General features: G+C 41.0%; 1 protein-coding gene across 1 annotated transcript in view; it reads right to left on the bottom strand.

Annotated features, from left to right (window-relative positions):
• The window catches only part of LOC126418582 (UDP-glycosyltransferase UGT5-like), a 139,922-nt gene that overhangs the window by 62,711 nt on the left and 52,425 nt on the right, over positions 1 to 24,786 (bottom strand). Inside the window, exons 2-3 of the mRNA XM_050085401.1 lie at positions 19,994 to 20,249; positions 10,471 to 11,051 (exon numbers count right to left, since the gene is read on the bottom strand). Of these exons, the coding sequence (XP_049941358.1) occupies positions 10,471 to 11,051; positions 19,994 to 20,249 (837 nt within the window). The remainder of the gene's footprint in view (positions 1 to 10,470; positions 11,052 to 19,993; positions 20,250 to 24,786) is intronic.

The following is a 24,786-nucleotide window of genomic DNA, read 5'->3' as shown; positions in this document are numbered from 1 at the left end:
ATTTGCGATAAGCCTACTATTTATATGATGCAAAAAGCGTATAGTATTCTAATGTTTCATTTCATGTATTGTCTTTATTACGCAATACTTTTCACATTTAATAAAAATGAGTTATAGCAACGCCGAAATTTTACCATTGTTCAGTTTAACTACTTATTTTTATTTATTTTTCATTTACACGTCAAGTTCCGTAGGACCAAATTGAGGAGCAAATCTCCAAGGTCGTGGAACGTGTCAGAATATGAAATTACAACGTAAAAGTAGTAAAAGATGAAAACAAAATGTTTATGAACCCGAAAAAAGTCAAGCTGTATGTTTAAGGCACCGCAATCAACAATACAACAAGAATCAGCTTAATTTTTCAAGGAACTTCTCGACAGAATAGGAGGAGTGACCCATAAGGAAACTCTTCAGTTTCGATTTGAAAGCGCGTGGATTACTGCTAAGATTTGTGAATTCTAGTGGTAGCTTATTGAAAATGGATGCAGCAGTATACTGCACATCTTCCTGCACAAGAGTCAAGGAAGTCCGATCCAAATGCAGGTTTAATTTCTGCCGAGTATTAACTGAGTGAAAGCTGCTTATTGTTGGGAATAAGGTAATATTGTTAACAAGAAATGACAGTAAGAAATCTTTATATTGAGAGGCCAATGTCAAAATACCCAGACTTGTGAACAGAGGTCGACAAGAGGTTCGTGAACTTACAGAGCAAAAAATATCCTTTTATAATGGACTTACAGAGGAAAAAATTTCCTTTTAGAATGGGAACAGTTACCTCAAAATGTAATACCATATGACATTAGCGAATGAAAATAAGCAAAGTAGACTAATTTCCGTGTCGGACGACACTTCAGATACCGTTCGAATAGGAAAATAGCAGCATTAAGTATTTGAACAAGATACTGAACGTGGGCTTTCCACGACAGTTTACTATCTATCTTAACACCTAGAAAATTTAACTGTTCAGTTTCACTAATCACATGCCCAATCTGTGAAATTAAAACGTCATTTTTTGTTGAATTGTGTGTTAGAAACTGTAAAAACTAAGTCATACTGTGATTTAGTGTTAGTTTATTTTCTACAAGCCATGAACTTATGTCATGAGCTGCACTATTTGAAACAGCAAATGTTGCACACAATATCCTTTACTACCAAGCTAGTGTCATCAGCAAACAGAAATATTTTAGAATTACCTGCAATACTAGAGGGCATATCAATTATATCAATAAGGAACAGGAGTGGCCCCAACACTTATCGTCTTTCATAAAAAATTTAGCCATAGTTATTGCACGAACCTGTAACCATTTACCTATACTGAAGAGCCAAAGAAACTGATACACCTGCCTAATATCGTGTAGGGGCCCCACGAGCAGGCAGAAGCGCCGCAACACGAAATGGCATGTACTCGACTAATGTCTGAAGTAGTGCTAGAGGGAACTGACACCTTTAATCCTGCAGGGCTGACCATAAATCCGTCAGAGTACAAGGAGGTGGGGGTCTCTTCTGAACAGCGCATTGCAAGGCATCCCAGATACGCTCAATAACGTTCATTTCTGAGGAGTTTTGTGGCCAGCGGAATTGTTTAAACTTAAAAGAGTGTTTCTGGAGCCACTATAGCAATATGGACGTGTGGGGGTATTGCATTGTCCCACTGGAACTGCCCAAGTCCGTCGGAATGCGCAATGGACATGAATGGTTGCAAGTGATCAGAAAGGATACTTACGTACGTATCATATGTCAGAGTCGTACCTAGACGTATCAGGGGTCCCATACCACTCCAACTTCACACGCCCCGCACCATTACAGAGCCTCCGCCAGCTTGAACAGTCACCTACTTACAAGCAGGGTCCATGGATTCAAGAGGTTGTCTCCATACCAGTACACGTCCATCCGCTTGATACAATTTGAAACGAGAGTCGTCCGACTAGGCAAAAGCCTTCCTGTCATCAAGAGTCCAATGTCGGTGTTGACGGGCCCAAGCGAGGCATAAAGCTTTGTGTCATACAGTCATTAAGCGTACACGGTTTGGCCTTCGGCTCCGAAAGCATATATCGATGATCTTTGGTTGACTGCTCGCACGCTGACACTTGTTGATGGCCCAAAATTGAAATCTGCCGTAATTTGAGGAAGGGTTGCACTTTTGTCACGTTGAACGATACTCTTCAATCGCCGTTGGTCCCGTTCTTGCAGGATCTTTTTCCGGCCACGGCGATGTCGGAGACTTGATGTTTTACCCGATTGCTGATATTCACGGTACACTCGTGAATTGGTCGTATGGGAAAATCCCCACTTCATCGCTGCCTCGGAGAAACTGTGTCCCATCGCTCTTGCGCCGACTATGACATCACGTTCAAACTCACTTAAATCTTGATGAGCTGCCATTGTAGCAGCGGCAACCAATCTAACAACTGCGCAAGACACTTATTGTCTTACAAAGGCGTTGCCGACCGCAACGCCGTATTCTGCCTGTTTACATGTCTGTTTATGAATACGCAGGTCTATAGCAGTTTCTTTGGCTCTTCAGTGTATATCTGTACCAACTTCACAGCTTAGTAGGAGGATATCTGGCCCTATCACGGCTTCTACTACAAAATACTGGCACTGCATACTAATCTACAACATTGCCTAATCTAATACACAACAGCCGGCCGGAGTGGCCGAGCGGTTCTAGGCGATAAAGTCTGAAATCGCGTGACCGATACGGTCGCAGGTTCGAATCCTGCCTCGGGCATGGATGTGTGTGATGCCCTTACGTTGGTTAGGTTTAAGTAGTTCTAAGTTCTATGGGACTGATGACCTCAGAAGTTAAGTCCCATAGTGCTCAGAGCCATTTGAACCAATACACAACATCAGTGTACATTTACTACAAAACAAACTGCGTGAATATGGTTCAAATGGCTCTGAGCACTATGGGACTCAACTGCTGAGGTCATTAGTCCCCTAGAACTTAGAACTAGTTAAACCTAACTAACCTAAGGACATCACAAACATCCATGCCCGAGGCAGGATTCGAACCTGCGACCGTAGCGGTCTTGCGGTTCCAGACTGCAGCGCCTTTAACCGCACGGCCACTTCGGCCGGCAAACTGCGTGAATAAAATAGTATTCACCACTGTCATCATTATATCATTACCACAAGTAATACGCGTGATAGCAAACATACTAGCAGCCAGTTTATCTCATCTTCATCTGTCTATATGATTATTCCGCAATTCGCAATTAAGTGGCTGCCTGGGGGTTCGTCGAACCATCTTCAAACTATTTCTCTACAGATCCACTCTCGAATATTTCTTGGGAAAAACGGACTCTTCCGTCTTTTTGTGCGAGCTTTGATTTCTGTTATTTTGTTATGATGATCACTTCTTCCTATGTAGGTGGCCACCAACGAAGTATTTTCGCGCTAGGAGGAGAAAGTTGCTGATTGAAATTTCATGAGAAGATCTTGTCACAACGAAGACACCTTTGTTTCAATGATTGCAAGCCAATTCGCGTATCATATCCGTGGCATTCTTTCCACTATTTCAAAATAATACAAAACGACCCGCCCTTCTTTAAACGGATCCCACACGCAGAACAATAGTCCAGAAAAGCACGGAAAAATGTAGTGTAGGCAGTCTCTTTAATAGATATTTTGCATTTTGCAAAAAACTGTTCTGCTGATGTTATCCCTAAGTATTTAATTGATTTCACAGACTTTAGATTTGTGTGATTTATCGTGTTACCGAAATTTAGTACATTCCCCTTAGTACTCACGTGGATGACTTCACAGTTTTTATTACTTACACAACTGCCACTTTTCTCACCGTACAGATATTTTGTGTAAATAATTTTGCAATTGATTCTAATCAGGTGATGACTTTACAAGAAATGATAGCATTATCTGCAAAAATGGATGAGAACTGCTCAGATTTTATGTCGTTTGTGTAGATCAGGAGCAGTAAAGGGCATATATCACTTCCTTGGGGGACACATTCAGCTGCCGTTAGATTGGTTCTGCCATTAGTCAGCATAAAACTTTCTGTACTTGCCGTTTCTTGTGTATTTGTAAATGGCTTTGTGGATAACGTCGGCGGATCGATGAAGCTGTTTGTGGTTGAAGCTATCGTGTTTAAGTAGTTGCAAGACTAGAACAATGTAGTGAAATCCAGGAAGACACGAAATAGTTTGACGCATCTTGCGACTTTTGGCGGTTGACCGTAAACAAAAGTAACTTACTGCGCATAAATTAGGGGACAGACTCTTTATTGAAACTTCCTGGCAGACTAAAACTGAGTGCCGGACCGAGACTCGAACTCGGGACCTTCGCCTTTCGCGGGCATGTGCTCTAACGTCTGAGCTACCCAAGCACGACTCACACCCTGCTCTCAAAGCCTTACTTCTACCAGTACCTCGTCTCCTACCTTCCAAACTACAGAAGCTCTCCTGCGAACCTTGCAGAACTAGCACTCCTGAAAGAAAGGATATTGCGGAGACATGGCTTAGACACAGCCTGGGGGATGGTAGGAGACGAGGTACTGGTAGAAGTAAGGCTGTGAGGACGGGGCGTGAGTCGTGCTTGGGTAGCTCAGACGGTAGAGCACTTGCCCGCGAAAGGCAAAGATCCCGAGTTCGAGTTGCTATTAGTAAGGCTGTGAGGACGGGGCGTGAGTCGTGCTTGGGTAGCTCAGACGGTAGAGCACTTGCCCGCGAAAGGCAAAGTTCCCGAGTTCGAGTCTCGGTGCGGCGCACAGTTTTAATCTGCCAGGAAGTTTTATATCAGCGTACACTCCGCTGCAGAGTGAAAATCTCATTCCAGACTCTTTATTGTTTGATTATCGTCAAGGGAACTAGTGACACCTATCAAATTTCTGGAAGTATGACAAGAGAGTAGTTTAAAGTGGAATAATCACATAAAACAAATCGCAGGAAAGGCAGAAGCCAGACGTTCGCTGGAAGAATCCTCAAGAAGTGTAACACAAAGGAGGCAGCTTACAAAACACTTGTTCGACCAATACTTGAACATTTCTCGTCAGTCTGGGATCTGTACCAGAAAGCATTGGTAGACGAAATAGAGAAGATTGGAAGAAGAGCAGCCTGTTTCATCACAGGTTCAGTCAGTATGAGCGAATGCATAAAGAAGATGCTCAACCGGCTATAGTGACAGACTTTACAAGAGAGACATTGTGCACCACGATGTGCTTTACTGTTACAATTTTGGTAGCGCATTATTCTAGAAGAGTCAGCCAATATGCAGAAGTATTATGATAAAGAGAGTTCTGGCACATTTTGCTTGTGCATGTTGCATACATTCAGGGCCAAGCATACATTCAGGGGCATGGAGAGGAGGGTGGGGTTTCTAAGAAGGATGGATTATCACCAGCGGGTCATAACTCAATCAGCAGGACAATAGGTCAAGGTGAGAGAACAGGAAACAATTTGCCTCTCAATGTATGCTTCCCCTTGAATGTATGCTACATGCACAAACAAATTGTGCCAGAAATCTCTGACAATACTTACAGAGTGTCACAGTATGAATGGTCAATATTCAGGGATATGACAGGAACGATCACTTGAAGCAATGAAGCAAGAAGATCTAGTAAACATGGGCCTTAAAATCTATGAGGACTTGCTTGGTATGAGAGATGTGATTCATAGTATCAAAGATGAACAAGAGCTCATAACTCTCTAGGTATGTACTTTAGAGCTCATGTTCATAGGATTTCTTTTTCTTGTTTTGGTCTGTACTACCACCTCTCAAAATGTTTAACGCAAAGAGTTTGCAGCAGAAGAGATTTTTCTCGCAACATGGAATGTCAAGAAGTGCTCATAGCTCTTAAAATATGTTTATTGTACCTCATTTTTACTATATATATATATATATATATATATATATATATATATATATATATATATATATAGGGTGTCCCAGCTATCTTGTCCATCCAAAATATCTCTGGAACAATAACAGCTATTGGAAAACGACTTTCACCGGTATCAATGTAGGGCTGGGGCCCATGAATGTACATATTTGGAAACATTCTAAAACGAAAGCATATCTGTTTTTTAACACAAACTTATGTTTTTTTTAAATGGAGCTCCTATATTTTTTCTTCAGCAATCCATAGCATGACCAAGCACATACACAGTGCCGTTGATTGCATCGCAATATTCCCATTACATCCCGAGATATTAAGACGCGAAGTTGACGCTTGAAACACCCGACATGCGCTGCTAGCGCACGTCCTGAGGCTCAGGCGTGAACCCCATGCTGCCCGTAATCGCGATGTGATTGACATGCGTAATCACACCTCCATACTTATCAAGAGGTCCGAAACGAATAATACGGTCTGCTGCCATCCTGCATTAACGTCGTACATTCCAGCAGGTATTTATCCCATAAGCTAGGGGTGATGCGGTTCTGTAACATATCTGTGTACCGCAACGTTAGTCACAAAGTTAACTTCCCTTATCGTTAATCCGTTACTAAAAAGGTAATGCCGTTCAACGTTAAAACTTTACTTTACTGTAGTCTAGCGCAAGTGACAGTTAATTATTCACTCGTAATAGTAAAAGTCATGTTAATAGTTTTAGTGAAACGAGCAAGTGGACTGAAAGTTTTACCGTTGTTTCGGACCTCTTGATAAGTACGGAGGTGTGATTACACATGTCAATCACATCGCAATTACAGGCAGCATGGGGTTCACGCCTGAGCCTCAGGACGTGCGCTAGCAGCGCATGTCGGGTGTTTCAAGCGTCAACTTCGCGTCTCAATATCTCGGGATGTAATGGGAATATTGCGATGCAATCAACGCCATTGTGTATGTGGTTTGTCATGCTATGGATTGCTAAAGAAAAAATATAGAAGGTCCATTTAAAAAAACATAAGTTTGTGTTAAATAACACATATGCTTTCGTTTTAGAATGTTTCCAAATATGTACATTCATGGGCCCCAGCCCTACATTGATACTGGTGAAAGTCGTTATCCAATAGCTGTTACTGTTCCAGAGATATTTTGGGTGGACAAGATAGCTGGGACATCATATATATATATATATATATATATATATATATATATATATATATATATATATTGCTTCAGAAGATCGTTCCTGTCATGTCCCTGAGTATTGACCAGTTCTCCTGGGATATCCTGTATTGTTTTCTCTTATGCACATCTCATGAAAGGCTATGAAGGTAAAATTAGACAGTTTTTACCATACTCAGTGGCTTACCAATAATCACTCTTCCTGCAGATCGCTCACGACTTCAATGGGAATGATGGGGAAATGGCACTGGTACACAAGGCCCCCATAAGGTGGCTTCCAGAGAATGGATTTAGATAATTATAAAGTGGAATTCGAGTATTTAATTTAACTGCCTCGTGAAATCTTCATGAGCTCCCCTAGATATTGTTTGTACTATACTATTCTGTATGGGCTATTTATATTTTTCTGTTTCACTTATAAATCTACTGACCATTTTATGTCTTTCCTCACAGAACAGCTGCACATATGTGGGGCGCTCGAATATTATGTAAAGCGGCGTTTCTCGATGAATGGAAAATTCACAATGTCGATAACAGCTTCTCCATACCCTGCACAAATGTGGTGGCCAGGGACCATGGTCGGCAAGGAAGTGTACTGTTCTGTGTGTTGGATGGAAAAATTGTAATTTTGTTGGCTTTAGTACATTTTTACTAGTGGATATTTTGAGACATATTTATGATATTTCTCTGTGCCTCTACCATTAATTTAATGAGTACTGTGCACTGGTTAACTAATAGTATATTATTGTCGAACAAACCCTAATTCTAGGGCTATATTTTATTTTTGACACATGGATCTATGCCGACAATTCTAAAAATGGCGATGGTATATTAGTCCTTACTAATGTAAAATTGCTACCTTCTGAAGAACACAAATTTATATTTGTCGAAACCTACGGAAAGAATTTCTTTATCCATTGCAACTGGTCGGCTGTTTGTAATTTTATTGTCGAATTTCCTTTTGTAACCAACATTATGCACCTTGTTGTAGAATTAACAAGTCCATTGGGCATAGCCCCAATGTAACTAGTACTGGTTGTACTGGAGGAGTCCAAAATATACCAATGATTCTGCAAATGATTGGACTCTGAGAGGTTTCACAAACTTAAGTCTGTGGAGCTGTGTGCTTGTGTTATAATGCATGTAAACTGTAGTTTTGTAGTAGTAAGTGGCTACGTCATGTCATGTCATGATAATGGTCAGTGATCTTCCAGAAGCCCAGCTGCTGCCACTCTCTCGCAGCAGTCATAGAGTTAATAGCGCTCAGTATTAAAATTACGATATAGAAAGCACCTTCTTTGATGGTAAGACTGAAATGAATAGCTGACGTCATCTTGGTGCAGGAACAAATGGTTTTAGTGCATCAGATAATGAGAATATAAGAGAACATAACGTGGAAACTAACATTATATCTGTAGATTGCGAAAAAGCCTTTGATAGATTAATTATATGTTGTGGAATATGACTGAAAGACGCTATCACGAACATTTAATACAAGTGATAAACAGTTTTTATGTAAATAACGAAATTTTAATTAACACAGGGAGGAAAGAACAGGGCCAATAATTTTTAACAGAGGACTATAACAGGGTTGCAGCCTCACATCGAATTTATTTATTACTAGCCTTTCCCCTGCAGCTTCACCCATCTACACATTGGAAACATATATTGAACAAGCTTCCTCCTCCTTCACTTTTTGTTCACCTCTTCGTCTTCTGTCTGCCCAGCTCATCCTCCCACCTCTGTCTATCTCCTCTTTCATCTCCTTCTCCCCTTTTCTTTGACCATTTCCCCCCTCTCTCACCATGTCTTCCTCCCCCTCCCTCTGACCATATCCTCCTCCTCATCTCTCTTTCCATGTCCATCCACCCTCTTCCTTTTACACCTGCCCACTACCGCTCTACACCCTGCATTTCGCTCATACGTCTCTCCCTCCTCCCCCCTCTCTGTTCAATTCTTCCTACCCATTGCTCTGTCCATCCTCTCCTCTATCCATCCCAACTTGCACCAGCCTATATGTTGCAACTCAGAACATGTCCCTGGCATGTAGGCTGCCCTGGAAAGCAATTTGATTTGGGGCTGAAAAAGAAACACGTTTTTGCTGGTACTTCCCCTCCTATTGGTGCTGAGAGGTTGACAAAAACGTGAGTCAATGGAAATAACAGATTAACCCAAAACATACATTTAAATACTGTACTCTTTGCTGATGGCCAAGTAATTTTACTAAAGACAGTGAATGATTTACAGTTTTCTCTGCATGACTTGGACGAAATACACAATTTCTGTAACTTTAAAATATCAGAAAATGAAACCAAAGTTATGACTTTTAAAGGAAAATACCCAGCACATTCTAAAATAAAGCCAAATGGAAAATCAGTTGAACAAGTATCACATTTTCAGCTATTACAATGTGATATAAGTTACTAATATGATAATGAGATCTTCAACAAGTTAAACATGTTTCAAATGATATGTGGCCCTATACACAGAACATAAGTGAATTAAACCAGGAAATTCACAAGGACAAAATTATACAATGCAGTGGTAACACCTCTGTCCACATACAGAAGTGATACCTGGGCAATAACTAAGGAAGAATAAATAGAAGGAAGCAGTAAGCTGAAATGAAATTTTTAAACAAAGTAAAAGGATGTACTGTGAGAGATCAAACAAAGAATTCTGAAATAAGAAAAGAACTAAATATATTCTGTATGCATGCAAAAATATAAAGCGGTGTAGCAAAAATGGAAGAAAAATATTGAAAGAATGGGGGCAGACAGAATACTCAGATATGGAACAGATACAGACATAATGGAAAAACAGGTACAGGAAAACCAAGGAAAAGGTGGAGTTTGTGAAGACTGAACAAGCTATAAAGCTACTTTATTTTATCCATATTTTGCAGCTGTACACGTGACTGAATTTGTACTGGAAGTATGAATTTAAAAACTCCTTCAGTCACAAATTTTCACCTTTCAATAATTACACCATTTGCAACATCTGTGAAGTGTTTACAAAAATATGTACACAGATGTGTCTCTTGAGTGAAGCAATATACGTGAACAAGTGGAAGAAACCAATATATGATGATGTTAAAAAGTTAAAAACACTTCTCTTGGAGTAAGTGATAAGTTTACACTATTCATGTTTTCAACTGTTTCGCACATATTTTCCGCATTTGACATACAAAATTCTTAACCTAACATCAAATCTTTTCATGTCAGGAACGTGCATTTCACCTCATTCAAGAGCAAAAATAAATCATGTCTTAAGACAGCTTACACCTGAGGGTGGATCCACAGTGTTTGAAATGCATAGAGTACTTGATAAAACACAAAAATTTGTGACTGAATGCGTTTTTTAATTCATTCTTCCAGGCTACAAAGCTACTCCTTGAAGTAAAGAAGAAGAAGAAGAAGAAGAAGAAGAAGAGAAACAGTACTCACCTGTGACAGCTTTTTCGGTGGACTGACGTGCATACCCCCAACTTCGACCATGGCCGGTACTAGCGGTCTCGGGTAGAACAAACTATAGTGGCTGTTGGTGAGCAACATGGAAGTCTTCCTATCCAGTTCGGACAGACTCGTCTTCTTCAGGTCGAACAAGTACTTCTCTATCAGTGCTTCCTGCATGGGAATCATGTACATCTCGCGGACCAACTTGCAGAACAGTCCATACACGGTGTTATGCAGTCTCTGGAAGAAACTCATGCGATCGGTGTAAGTAAGAAACGTATCAGGCACATAAGAGTAAGAGCTTGGATTCCCGACAATGTCGCCTTGCCAGGAACTCGGCGAAAACGTGGCGAATCGTATGACGGGAATACTGAATTTGTATGCCAACACTAGGAGGCAATCGCAGACGAATTCTTCCATGATCATTACGTCGAACTTTTCACCAGAGTTGAGCAGCCGCTTAAAGTTTTCATCTTGAAAGTAGGCCTCACATGAGTCTATTCCGTAGTTGGCCAGTATGAGGAACTTACGAAAATTGTTTATCTTGCCGAAATCAAATAAGCCTGATGTGTCTGAAAATAAAGCAGAAAAAAAATATATGCCTCATCCCTGTTGCTTGTATCTGTAGATGATCAGATATTGTACAGCTATTAACTTGAAAAATAAATACAAGAAGATTTAACTTTTTAAATCAGTTACACTTTTTGTTGCATAGATTGGTTGCGAGGAGACACTCAATGATGGAGGATATGTCATAAAACAAAAACAATGACACATATTAAAAGAAAGATACGTTAATGTCTTTACACAGGTGCTAAATGAAACAATCCTCGTCGATATAGATTAAGTCAAAACATCTTAAACCTATTTTCGTTTACGATCTTGCAGCCATGCATCATCAAATAGAAAATCGCTTTACAACACTTATTTATGTTGATCACATTACTGCTCTGAAGATGTACAGAAATCAGATTTAACATCACATGTTATTTGATATTATTATATATATATATTTTTTTTTAAGGTCGGCAAAAGATGCACGACACCCTTTGGCTACACCGCGGGTGTATAAAATTCCTTGTAGTTGTGGACAGGTTTACATCGGTACCACAAAGAAAAGTGTGAACACCCGTCTTGTCGAACATAAGAGGAATTGCCGCCTGGGTCACACGGATAAATCGGCCGTAGCGGAACATGTTTACCAGGAAGGTGATCATGAAATAAAATTCAGCGAGACAAGCGTCATATCAAAAACCTCGCATTATTATGCACGCTTGTATAGAGAGGCTATCGAGATTGATAAACATCGTAATAATTTTAACAGGAAAGACGAAGGTGTTAAACTGGATAAAATTTGGATGTCAGCGTTGCACCGCAAGCGTGACGATCGATTACTTTCAATCGAGAATGTTGGCAATACCAGAGACAATCTCATAGCCGACGCCACGTGATCGACAGTGGCGCCCTCTGTACTGCCTATGTAATCAGCGCTTCCTCGAGTTCTCTTCGCAGTTCGCCGCTTTACCTCCGAGGATGTCTCCCGCAGTCGGAGACGAAACGTCAGGAGACAGTTTTATACTTCGACCACGGCCTATCAGCCCGGAAGTTTTAAGTGAAGATTCTCGAACATGACCCTTTTTGTGGTACGAGAATTATGATGTGGGGAGACATAATTTTACATAGACTTACTGACCCCCAAATCTGAGCACGATACACTCACAGTCGAACGTTATTGTGACACTGTACCCCTTGCCTGTGTGCGTCTTATCAAAGACGATTTCGGCCCTGGTCTCATTTTTATGGATGACAGTGGGTGATCACATCGAACTGCGCAGTTGTAGGAGCTATTGGAACGAGGAGATATTCGACGAATGGACTGGCCTGCCCGTTTCCCTGACTTAACTCCTATCGACCTCATGTGGAATACGCTGGGGATGCACGTCCCCATGCCCCAACCATCATTCAGCAGTTGTCAACCGCACTGGTCGAATACTGGAACGCCCTACAACAAGAACGTCTTACCAATGTTCTGGCCAGCATGGAAGCACGTTGCAGAGCATACACTGCCGTCCGTGGTAATCACATATCTTGTTAAGAACAATATCGTCCATTTTGCAATGTGCAGTGGATAATGATAGCTTGCGGTGACTTCAGAGCAATTACAGTCTTTGAAAAGAAACGTAATTTGTATTCGTCTCATTGCGTATTCATTCAGTCAGCGCCTGTACTGTGCTGTAGCTGTTCTTTGCATGTAGAGACCAAGTTTCATCCAGTGACACATTATGTAGAAGTTACTCTCGTTCGTAAATTTTGCACAAGCGTCTATTTCTGCTAACATACTTCATGTTGCCTAGAGTTTCTCATTCCCTTCTGTTCTTCAGTTAAAGTGGCCCTCAACCCAAAGGTTTATTTACTCACCGCAACGTTTTACTATTCATAGTCCTATCAGAGGTCGTAAACCCTTTCCTTCCTTCGACATCTGGAATTTTTTTCTCAGAAGCAGTCGACTGGGTTGACCAGACACATCTGCAACATGATGCGCCCTAGCTGGCCGTTGTGGCCGAGCGGTTCTAGGTGCTTCAGTAGGGAACCGCGCTGCTGCTACGGTCGCAGGTTTAATTCTGCCTCGGGCATGGATGTGTGTGCTGTACTTAGGTTAGTTAGGTTTAAGCAGTTCTAAGTCTAGGGGACTGATGGCCTCAGATGTTAAGTCCCATAGTGCTTAGAGCCATTTGAACCATTTGATACGCCCTGATGCGCCATTTTATCAATGGGCTGTGTAATTTTGCTTTCGCTGTTTCAGTGGCGTGCTACGGTACTGTGGGTTGAGGATTCCAGTGTCTACCATAACTGCAAAGATATGCCTCGAAACAAACAAATAATTAATTTCATATCCTTGATTTACGTAGTTTCCCTACGGTGTGTGGAATAAAGCAAGAATAAAGTACCAAAGAAGCCTTGGACAGCAAAATATAGTAATGCATCATGCAGCAGGAAAAGAATTGTACAGAATCGTCAGAATATGCACAGACATCCAGTTACTTTCCTACAACAGATGAAAGATTTTAAAAATGAAGAAAAATGTTGTTTATGCTGTACCCGAAATTAGTTGGTTTGGGTGTTTTGGGGGAGGAGAGCAAACAGGGAGGTCATCGGTCTCATCGGATTAGGGAAGGATGGGAAAGGAAGTCGGCCGTGCCCTTTAGAAGGAACCACCCTGGCATTTGCCGCGAACGATTTAGGGAAATCACGGAAAACCTAGTTCAGGATGGCCGGACGCGGGATTGAACCGTCGTCCTCCCGAATGCGAGTCCAGTATGCTGCGCCGCTTCGTTCGGTCCAGAAATTAGTAATTCTGAAAGTGAAATCAGTGTAATGCAGAGTACAGTCAGAAGATAAATTGTCCAGCAAGGAAAATGATGTGGTAATTAAAGATGCTTACTGGTCTGTGAAAAAAAGTTTAAACAATCTTGGAATGAATAATGAGACGAAAGTCATTGACTGATTTGAAAATAATTCATTGTCCGACACAATCGCACCAGTTTCAAACAAAATGACTGGTTTCTGCCGGCATCGTTTATCACCAGATCTAGAGGGCAAATAAGTTTGAAATTAAAAGGGAAGTTACGCAGATTACGTCAAACTAAAATACTGTAAAAAAGTAAACCAAGTGATGTCATACCATAAAACACATGCTGGGGTTCAAACAAAACACTTCGGAAAACATATTGTTAATATATACACATGAGGAGGATTCTGTATATAAAAGCTAATTTCCTAAAGGGCTACTAACTATTCATTTGTATTGATAAATTAAAATAAAATGTTTTTCAGTAATGACCTGGTGCGGCATGCATGTTCCAGTAGATTATTATTTTGGTGTCTTTGGTGTTTTCCTATCTTCAGGACCTTGTCCGCCCAGGTAGCTGAGTGGTCAGCGTGACGGATTGCCGTCCTACGGGCCCGGGTTCGATTCTCTGCAGGGTCGGATATTTTCTCCGCTCAGAGACTGGGTCTTCATCATTATTTCATCCCCATCCGGCGCGCAGGTCGGCCAATGTGGCATCGTATGTACTAAGACCTGCACCAAGACGACCGGACGTGTCCCGCAAGGGGCCTCCCAGCCGATGACGCCAAACGCTCATTTCCTTTTTTTCAGGGTCTTGCCTCCATGGCTTCTTTTGGTTTTGAAATCGGGCCGTTGGGTGCCGCACGTGGAAACTTGCTGGCTTTCCGCACCGAGTTGCGGCTGTGTGGTGTTAGTTGGCGCTAGTTATGCTGGAGAACGGGCAGTTCTGCACGACGCAGTGGGGATTACTAACTCAACTCGAAGTGGGTTTCTGCTGTTATCGGCCGCGGACGTAAAGCAGTACTTGTGATATTGACTGAGTGTTTCCGGCACAACAGCTCGCTGGTGTTGTATTGCTACTAGCGACCGTCTTTGGCAAGTCTGACTGTTTGAAATAAATTAGGAATTAAGCTCGTTAGTTACCCGTTTTGCGTCAGACTTGTCGCTTTGGTGATCGAATACTGGCTCAGGGCCAACTTCTCAGTGCTAATGCTAAGTCACTTTTGTAAAGTTTGAGTTCCAAGTTATTATCGGTTATCAAATCGTGATTTGTACTCTGTCTTACTTAAGGGGAATATTTTATATTATAGGCTAGCCTATTTTTAGTTGAGCAGTTTTCAGAAATTTGTTTTAATCACTGAGGTGTAAGATTGTTTTTCCACACTTCTTCCAAGCAACTTTAAGTTTTAGTGCATATTTACTGCAATTCTCATTGACAGTTTTAAAATAAGTGTAAGCAAGTTGCCATTTACTTATAAGCACAGCAGTTCAAAATAGTTTTCACCTTAATATTGCAGACTGGCTTACTGGTAGTAAGTTATTGTATGCTATCCGTTATGTACATGCAGGTTATGGTGTGTCGCTTGATTCACGTGTACAGTGAATCATCCTTATTATCATCTGCATAGAAACTGGGATGTGCGTACGTCATAGATTTCAACTTTAATTTGGTTTGTGGCTGTTCACTCTTGGCGTTTATGTGTGAGGAATCATAGTTGGGCTGTCCGTTGTCTCACACCGGCAGGTCCGTTTTGTGGGTGTGGTCCGGTGGTTGTACCAGATGATGTGGCCGTTGTATACGTGGGTTGCGCAGCTTTGTTATACTTGCCAATGTTAAAACAAGAATTGTACTACAGTTGAATGTTCAGTGTAGTTACATCAATTTACAATAATGGTGTTAATAAAATATCATAGTAAATGATGGTCAGTTAAACTATCTTCGCCAGTCCTTCTATGATTTCTGCTTCTCAGGCAGAATCATTGCTGATTCCTGGTAAGATGTAATGAAGGTAGTGTGTTTCGGTTTGCGTTTCTCTCTAGGAAAGCGGTACCATAACGGTTTCAAATAATAATTTTAAAAGAGCATGCATGACTTGAATGTTCAGTGTAGTTATATCAATTTATAATAATGGTGTTAATAAAATATCGTAGTAAATGATGGTCAGTTAAACCATCTTGGCCAGTCCTTCCATGATTTCTGCTTCTCAGGCAGAACCATTGCTGATTCCTGGTGAGATGTAATGAAGGTAGCATGTTTCGGTTTGCGTTTCTTTCTAGGAAAGCGGTACCATAACGGTTTCAAATAATAATTTAAAAAAAAAGGATACATGAGTTCTTCGGTCAATAAAATCTACGTCCATACTCTGAGAACCACTATGACCAGCATGGCAGAGGGTACTTCCAATTATACCACTTATTAGGCCTACTTCTCATTGCATTCTCATATGGAGCACAGTTTGGATATTTCCTTAAATTCCTCTGTGAGCGCAGTAATTCATTTAACCTTGTCTTCGCGCTGTTTTCGTGAGCGATTCGTAGAGTATTGTTTTGTACTATTAGATACATAATTTAAACCTAGCTCTTGAAACTTTCTAAACAGGTTTTCTCGGGGCAGTTCCTTTCTATCATAAAGCATCTGCCAGTTCATTTTCTTCACCACGAATATCTTTATGACATTCTCCCAAGGGTAAACAGGCCTGTGATAATTCGTGCTGTCCTCTGTATCCACGCAATATCTCTTGTTCTTCCCATTTTTTAAGGGTCCCAGAGACCTGAGCAGTATTCTAGGATAGGTAGCGCCAGTGTTCTGCGAGAGTACTGCTTTGTAAATTGACTACATTTCCCCAATATTCCACCAAGAAAACCGAAGACTGCCACCTGCTTTATCAATGACTAAGTGCGTATCATAGTTCCATTTCATGCCCCTACAATGTTCCAACAGGGTATTCGTGTGATCTGATCGATTCCAACAGTGATCGCATTTTCGATAGTGATTCTACTATTGGTATTTAGTAAAATACTTTTCCGAAATCAAGAAACACTACGTCTAACTGATTTATGGCTTCCAGGGCATCATGCGAGAAAAGTGCGAGTTGGGTTTCACATGATCGATGCTGTCGGAATCCACGCTGGATCGCTTTGGAGAAAAAAATTTGGAAATCTGTGTTAATTTCCTATGGGACCAAACTGCACCCACGCCCGAGGGAGGATCGTGGGGGGGGGGGGGGCGAACCGTTGCAAGTATGGCGCCTCAGACCAATCGGCTACCCAGCGCTGCTCGCTTGGAAGAGGTTATTCTGTTGAAGATAAGTCATAACGTTTGAGCACAGATTTTTTTCTGAGATTCCGCAACAAATGGGTGTCAGGGGTGTTGGACGGTAGTTTTGTGGATCACTTCTGCTACCCTTGTTGCAGATATGTGTTATCTGGGCTTTCTTCAAACTACTAGATACGGATTTTTTGTTTAAGGGATCTATGGTAGATCACGGTTAAAAGAGGGTAACTGAGCCGCAAATTCCGTATGCACTCTGACAGGAATTACATCGAACTCTCTAACTTTGTTCAATTTTAGTGATTTCAGCTGTTTCTAAATTCCACTGATATTAATATCCATATCATTGATCGTTGCAGTGATAAGAGTACTAATTTAGGACGATAACCCCTAGAAAGATCTAAAACTGCATTACAAATGAATGCATGGATGATGTGTAAACCAAGAAAGAAATTAGTTCTGTTAATGAGATATTCCATATTGCCTACAGAAGATTTAAATGGCTGATGTACTCGCATTTAAGTACACAGGCGTGCCACAACAGGTATGCAAGCAACTGGAATTGCGCTGATCCATGCCGACTAGAACAGCATTAAGTATGGCCACCTCGTGACTGATATGGTCTACAGGGTAATTCATCTGCCCCTACCACTGTCGTTTTTTGCAACCCGTAACGTTACAGCAGGCCATCGTAAACCACGTGAGAGATATTCATATTATCTCGCTCGCTATGCGCAAGCTATTAATACTGCAGAAAAATTAACAGGACCTTTTGGTAGGAAGTTTATCTTAGTTAAATTTTGTACTAGAATACGTTTTCGCTGGAGGTCATGCTTCTCGAGTTATTCAACAAAAATGCTTCTCCAGTCTCACGCTCAGATCCCAGCGAGGAGGTGGGGGGCGGGTACAAGGATGGTATTTACCTAGTGGGATGTGGGAAAGCGCATAAAAGCAACATCCAGGCTGACCAGCTCACCACAGCACGGCGTTAATTCCCGAGGCTGAATCAATCCGGGTCCGGTTCGCCTCCCTGTGTCTCAGAAGAGGCGCGCTAACACCTTTGGTATGAGTTAGTACTCTGACTTCGCTTCAGACCCAAGCGTTCAACATCTGTAACTTCCCCTGATTTCGGCTCTTGGGGAAGAATGGGCTGCCACAAACAGTCAGACATCTCTTTGACAGTATCCTCAGCAGAGATCAAGCCGTCATGGAGCCGAAGGACGGACGCACACCACATAATAGCCATGAGGAGCTATCCAGATGATTCTGATCAGATAGTCTGTGTTGGATGTAATACTGCATTTTGTCTCATTATTGTAGATAGTAATATTCTGAATAAGAATACATACATACATACATTAATACTTATTCCATAGATCATAAATACGACATTTCGTAATGATGTGGAACGTGTCACTTTAACATAAGTTTTCTTTACACAAAATAATTAATTTTTTTGACAGTTACTACTTCATATGTAAAAATTTATCTACTGAGTAGAAGAAGTTGTCATTCAGAAATTCTATTAATTTGCTTTTAAATGTTGGTTGGCTATCTGTCAGGCTTTTAATGTTATTTGGCAAAAGACAGATTTAAGGCAGAACAGTGAAGATAATCCTTTCTTCTAGTGCTGTAGCTATGCAATTCGCTCTATTTTTGAACTGGGATGGGTAATTAATAAAAATTTTCATATGTACTGCATAGGTACTGTGAATTTCCCGAGTTCCTTAAATAAATGTCTGGAAGGTGATCCTGGGTGGGCTCCAGCTATTATTCTGTTTACACGCTTTTGTGCAATGAATACTTTCTCTCTTAGCGACGAATTGCCCCAAAATATGATACCAAATGACAGCAGTGAATGAAAATAGGCATAGTAGGCTAATTTATTGATATGATTATTACCAAAATTTGCAATGACCCTAATAGCATAAGCAGCTGAACCTAGCTATTTCAGCAGATCATCGATGTGTTTCTTGCAATACAATTTCTTATCAATACACACACCCAGAAATTTTGAATATTCTGCCTTAACTACAGACTTCTATTTATAGCGTGTATTTATCAATGGTGTTATGCCATTTACAGTACAGAATTATATAAATGGTGTTTTCTCAAAATTTAGTGAGAGTCTGTTTGCAGAAAACCGCTTAATAGTTTTCTGAAAGACATTATTTACGATTTCCTCAGCTAATTCTTGTTTGTAGTATGTGATTACTATACTTGCATCAGCAGCAAAAAGAGCTCGCTTTGCATTTTCATGAGTGTAGAGTGGCAAGTCATTAATATATGTTAAGAACAATAAGGGACCCAAGACTGAACCCTGTGGGACACCATTCTTGATACCTACCCAGTTAGAGGTCTCTTCTGATTTCCGCAGACTATCTGTACCGTTAATTTCAACCTTCTGCTTCAATACAGCTTTTGTTTAAATTGTAGGTAATAAGCTGTTATACATAAATAAATAAATTAACTGATTTCGACTATGCTCGAATTTCGTAACACATACATTACTGAATCCGTACGCTACTGCAGGATGTGTATGCGGCCTCCTTGGTGGAAGCGCGCTTTATAATCATCAGATCGATTACCTTCATTTGATAAAAACCGCAGAACGACGTAGGTTACACAGAGCACTAAGTCTTTCAGTGATAGGATTCCAAGCAGTGTCTAACTGGAAACCAGCGTCCCGACTGCTACGTCCTCAGACTGTCGAATTTCCGTCGATTCCTTAATGATTGAGTTCCAAAAATTCTGCCGGTCGCAATTTTCGTTTCATTGGTATTCATCGAATGACCAGTAGAATTAAGTGTTCGGCAATAATGGATTTGCTTTACACAGTTGATTACATTTGGGTTGTTATTTGTTACCTGCTTAGGTGACGACATTATACTCACGGCCAAAGAAGTTTATGGTGTTGGGTAAGGGGACGTCGGTCCAGTTGTTGGGCGGCCCCTGTCCAGAGAAGGGCGTGACGGCGGTGATGCGGTGCCCTTTGGCGTGCAGACCCCTGGCTATGGCTCGCCCCAGGTTCCAGTGGCTGGGTGCGCCCACAGGGAAGACCACCAGCACGTGCGCCGCACGTGGTGCCTCCGGCAAGCTCAGCAGGAGCAACAGCACGGCTACCACCGCCTGCATCTGGCTTGGTCCCATCTGCGGAAGTAACCACAACAACTTCACTCAGAGCCCGAGACGTGATGGAAGATATCAGCTCTTATGCTACTAGTATGCAAAAGCACATCCTACGGGTTCTCGTTGATAATGTGCTTTTTAGATTAACAGGAGCATTTGATACAAACATATTAGAAGCGTTGTTAGATGGTAAGAGAATGTATCCTACCGATGTGATCGTGAGGTACAAAACGGTTTGCTCTTGATTGCGGGAAGGTGGCAGTGAGTAAGTGAGACACATCATTAGGCTCCACATTTATATAACTAAATGTGGATGAGCTCTGCATTCGAAAGATGGCTCTGGAATGCCTGGAGCACTTTTTTCAGCAATCAATTGTGTGTACTCCATGATAGAGTTACTGAGGCCTGTCGAAACCCACAAAACAGTTGGGCTTCGTTTAGTAAATATAAGTCCTAAAAACAGGTGTGGACGCGGCTTTGATTCGAGTTTCACAGAGGCCGACATAGACACAGATGACCGTAGGGTAATTTTAGATTTTGTTCGTGAACTGTTTAACGCAATAATCGTCATCTTATTAAGCTGGAAAGGATCATAAATTTTTACACACACCTTCATTGTCAACATATGTAAACAGAGGGATGTGTGTGTACGATATTTTGCTGGCAACTAGGGAACAGTAATAGATTCAAACAAAAACACAAAACAAGGAATTAGCTTGACGCCATCAAGGCTATACAAACATTTAGGAACAAATGCTTGTTGGTGGGCAAAAATGCAGTCAAATAACTGTAAAACAAAAATGCCAGACAAGAGTGTCGTTACTTGTCTGAATTATTAGAGTTTTATATATGTGACAGTCATAACTGCAAATATGGTTCTGAAATACGCTTTAAGACAAAAAAAAAATCGACGCGCTACGAAGAAATTATCCAAATGGGACGGAAACCCGTAGATGTGATGTAGCCTACGTGTAGAGACAAACAAATTATTACAATATCAGAAGAAGTATGCGTTGGTCCACGTCTGGCTGTTAGGCAAGCAGTTATTTGGCTTAGCATCGATTGGTAGTGTTGGGTGCTCTCCTGAGGGAAAACGTGCCAAATTCTATCCAACTGGCGCATTGCAGAGCCGGTCACCTCAGGCTTCAGTCTCGCTCGTCGCTCGTTGCCGCCGTGAATCGCACTCGCAGCCGCGAGGTGCAGTGTGACAGGGCGATACTGCCGCGGCGCCTGATACAAGTTTCCACTGCACTCGCAAGACTCGTAGACACCCCAGTGCCATTTATTACGGAGGTGTGACGACGAGGGCGGACGTTCTGCGACTGTTAGCAGATGGGACGTACCTTCTGTTGGACAGACCCAGAACAAACCGGGGTAGTCCGTAGTGGGTTAATTTCAAATAACCTTTACCATGGTATAGACGTGTCTAACCTTCCTCTGTTAACGTGGCACTATTTTGCACATGTGGTAACGTGGGGTCTAGTGGATCCCCCTTATATGTTAATGTTCCTACATACGTATAACATTAATAACTAGATTACTTAATACAAATTAATGTAGAGGCAACCATATAAATTGTTAAATTGAATCAATTAACGCTTTTTGAAGAAATAATGCATTTTATTACATTATATAAAAGATAATACCTACAATACGTTTACACAATAGAAATTGAACATTCAGTGATTGAAAAGTCTTCTTCTGATGACTCATTACAGTTACCATTTAGACTGAACAGACTGTACGGAAATGTTTGATGTACATATATTTGCCTCATTGATGACAGATGAAACGAGTATTTACATCGTTATTTCTAGGCCAGATGATACACCTCCTTTTCGCAGCTGGCATTTCTTGTGCTGGTTTTTCATTCACAGTAGATGTTGATCCACTCGTTTCTGTTGCGCTTTGGTGAATTTCTATGGGTGAGCAATCCAATATTGCCCTCTACTTTAGCTCGTCTTTCCCTAAGCCGAATCCAGTTTCCCGAAGAAAATTCTTCCTTGCCATTCTAAGCATGAGTAGGCGAATTTATATCTGCTTACTTGGCACTGTCTTTTAACGGAAGTGTTAACGTGGGGGTCCAGGAACTACCCAGCCACTAAATAACTGTCAAACGCTAATAACAATGACCAGCACAAGAATGAAAAACTGGTGACCGGAAGTAAGCAGATGCGAGAGAGGACCGCTAGACGGCTGGGAGTGTTGCCAACTTCGTTCATATAAATTTAGCTAAGTTAAATCCGAAGCGGGTTCTGTCGGATCCCACGTTAACAATTAAAGGTTACACCCGTCTTCTTCAAAGGAGAAAAAACTTCACATTAGTTATTCATTCAGTAATGCTGTCTTCACATGACATGTATCGGCATCGATCTGGATGTTCATATCTAAAAATTAAGGCCCCAAGAATCAAGGTCTTGTCACATCAGTAAAACCAATTACTTTCTGCTGTAATCAAACTCAATTTACGAAGTCATTTCACAGCTGTTTAGTGGAAGAAATAACATTCTTTGTACTTAGATGAAAAATAAGATTAAAACAGCTAGAGTAATGAATGATCAAATGGAATAAGTTAATGAAGTAGCGGTTGAAGATAACATAACACAGTACATGACATTCATGTGTCTAGATTGCAAAAATGTATTTGTAACAGAAACTTCTGAATAGAAATGTGTGTTACATTTGTATTATAAAAGTGGAGGCTATTTACACAGATTATTTGTGTTCCATCTCGTATGATGTGATTGTCTTCATAAAATAATTTCTTTGTGCCTCTTATTGTTATGAGTTAGCAAAATTGCATTGACACGATGTGAATCGAGACAGCAGCGCTTCTCGGATACAATTAAGACAGCTGCTAAACACTCTTTTGGTTGCAGCGTTAGAGTCTGCCTGTAGCTACTAACATGGGCTGTTCTTTTTTAAGTTACTGGTTTTACTGACGTGACAAGCCCTTGATTCTAGGAGCTTAATTTTTCCTTAGGGACATACAGACCGTAGACAAGCCTAATAACTGTTTGCATAAGGGCTATAGGTGGACCAACAAGTTATTGGCTTGCTCAATTTGTGAAACTCATTCTTTTGAATAAATCATCCAATTTTTACAAAATCGTAATAATTTCTTTGCCGGTACATGTAAATCACATTTCCAAATTTTAGTCCCATTCGGATAATTCTTTCGTGATGCGACTCTTTTTGCCTTTGAGTTTTTTCTTTTTTTAGCCCATAATAAAATAGTTATGAGTCCACTCTTTGCAAATGACAAAGTAATTATAATCGTGTCCGCCCCGATAGCTGAGTGGTCAGCGTGACGGATTGCCGTCCTACGGGCCCGGGTTCGATTCCCGGCTGTGTCGGGAATTTTCTCCGCTCAGGGACTGGGTATTGTGCTATCATCATTTCATCCCCATCCGGCGCTCAGGTAGCCCAATGTGGCGTCGAATGTAATAAGACCTGCACCAAGGCGGGTGGACCTGCCCGCAAGGGGCCTCCCAGCCAACGACGCCAAACGCTCACTTCCATTATAATAGTATCGGACCATGATTTACAAATTAATCGAAGAACTGTACTTAATAACAAAAACACATAATTTTGAAGCAGCTCCACATAAATTTAAGACACAAGGATTCACTGAGGTCATTGACAAGAGAAAAAGTCCAGGAAACAAAGTTATGGAATACGTCGATGTCTTTAAAGTCTGTGGTTATTTATCTGTAGACAATATCAGGTATTTTCTACATTATGTGGTACGTTTAAGAGCAACTTAGATGGGAAAGCTAGTTTTGAATCAGTGATAAAATTTTGCAGAAGCATGGCAGTCCATACAATTCTCTATGGAGGAAAGTGTTTGATAGAAAAACGAATACGAAAAGTTCAGGCAGGACTTAAGGGTAGACAAGAGGTGATATCACCCGAAATGAAATTATAAGACTCATATTACGCGTAAAAAATATACTGGAAGAAACTGCAACACGTAAGAGAAACGGTTAAACCATGTTGAAAGAATGGCCACTAACATACATACGAAATATGTATAATTTCGAAGCCATAGAGAGATAAATTAGAGGAAGGCCACAAAAAAGATGGAATGACCATTTTTTGATCTTTATAGATGGAACAGTCCTAAAAAAGATCTTGTTAGTAACTTCTTCGATGGCTAACACAGATACTGCTATTACATTTCTACAGCAATCGCTGATGTGAATGACGACATTCTTTTGTTAATAAGGAAGGCACATTTGGCCTCCTAACATTTGTCAGCACTTGTTCTCGGTTAGCCTTCTTGCTCGCATCAGCTTAATGTGTAAGCATCCTTGTACTAATATTTAAGGAGATGAATAATAATAATTGTAATTTGCACCTTTGTCTATGTTTCACTTTCAAAGCACATTGTCAATAATGAAACAAGATTTCTGTTTTTCAGTGTAACTGAAGTTGGAAGGAGATCGGTCCGGCACACAGTTTTAATCTGTCAGGAAGTTTCATATCACAACACACTCCGCTGCAGAGTGAATATCTCATTCAGAGGAACTAGTGTTTAAAGTCCGGGCTATGTCAA

The sequence above is a fragment of the Schistocerca serialis genome, chromosome 9 (assembly GCF_023864345.2).
Source record: "Schistocerca serialis cubense isolate TAMUIC-IGC-003099 chromosome 9, iqSchSeri2.2, whole genome shotgun sequence".
Lineage (NCBI taxonomy): Eukaryota > Metazoa > Arthropoda > Insecta > Orthoptera > Acrididae > Schistocerca > Schistocerca serialis.
Note: the sequence above shows the minus strand (reverse complement) of the source record. Positions and strands in the feature narration are given on the sequence as shown.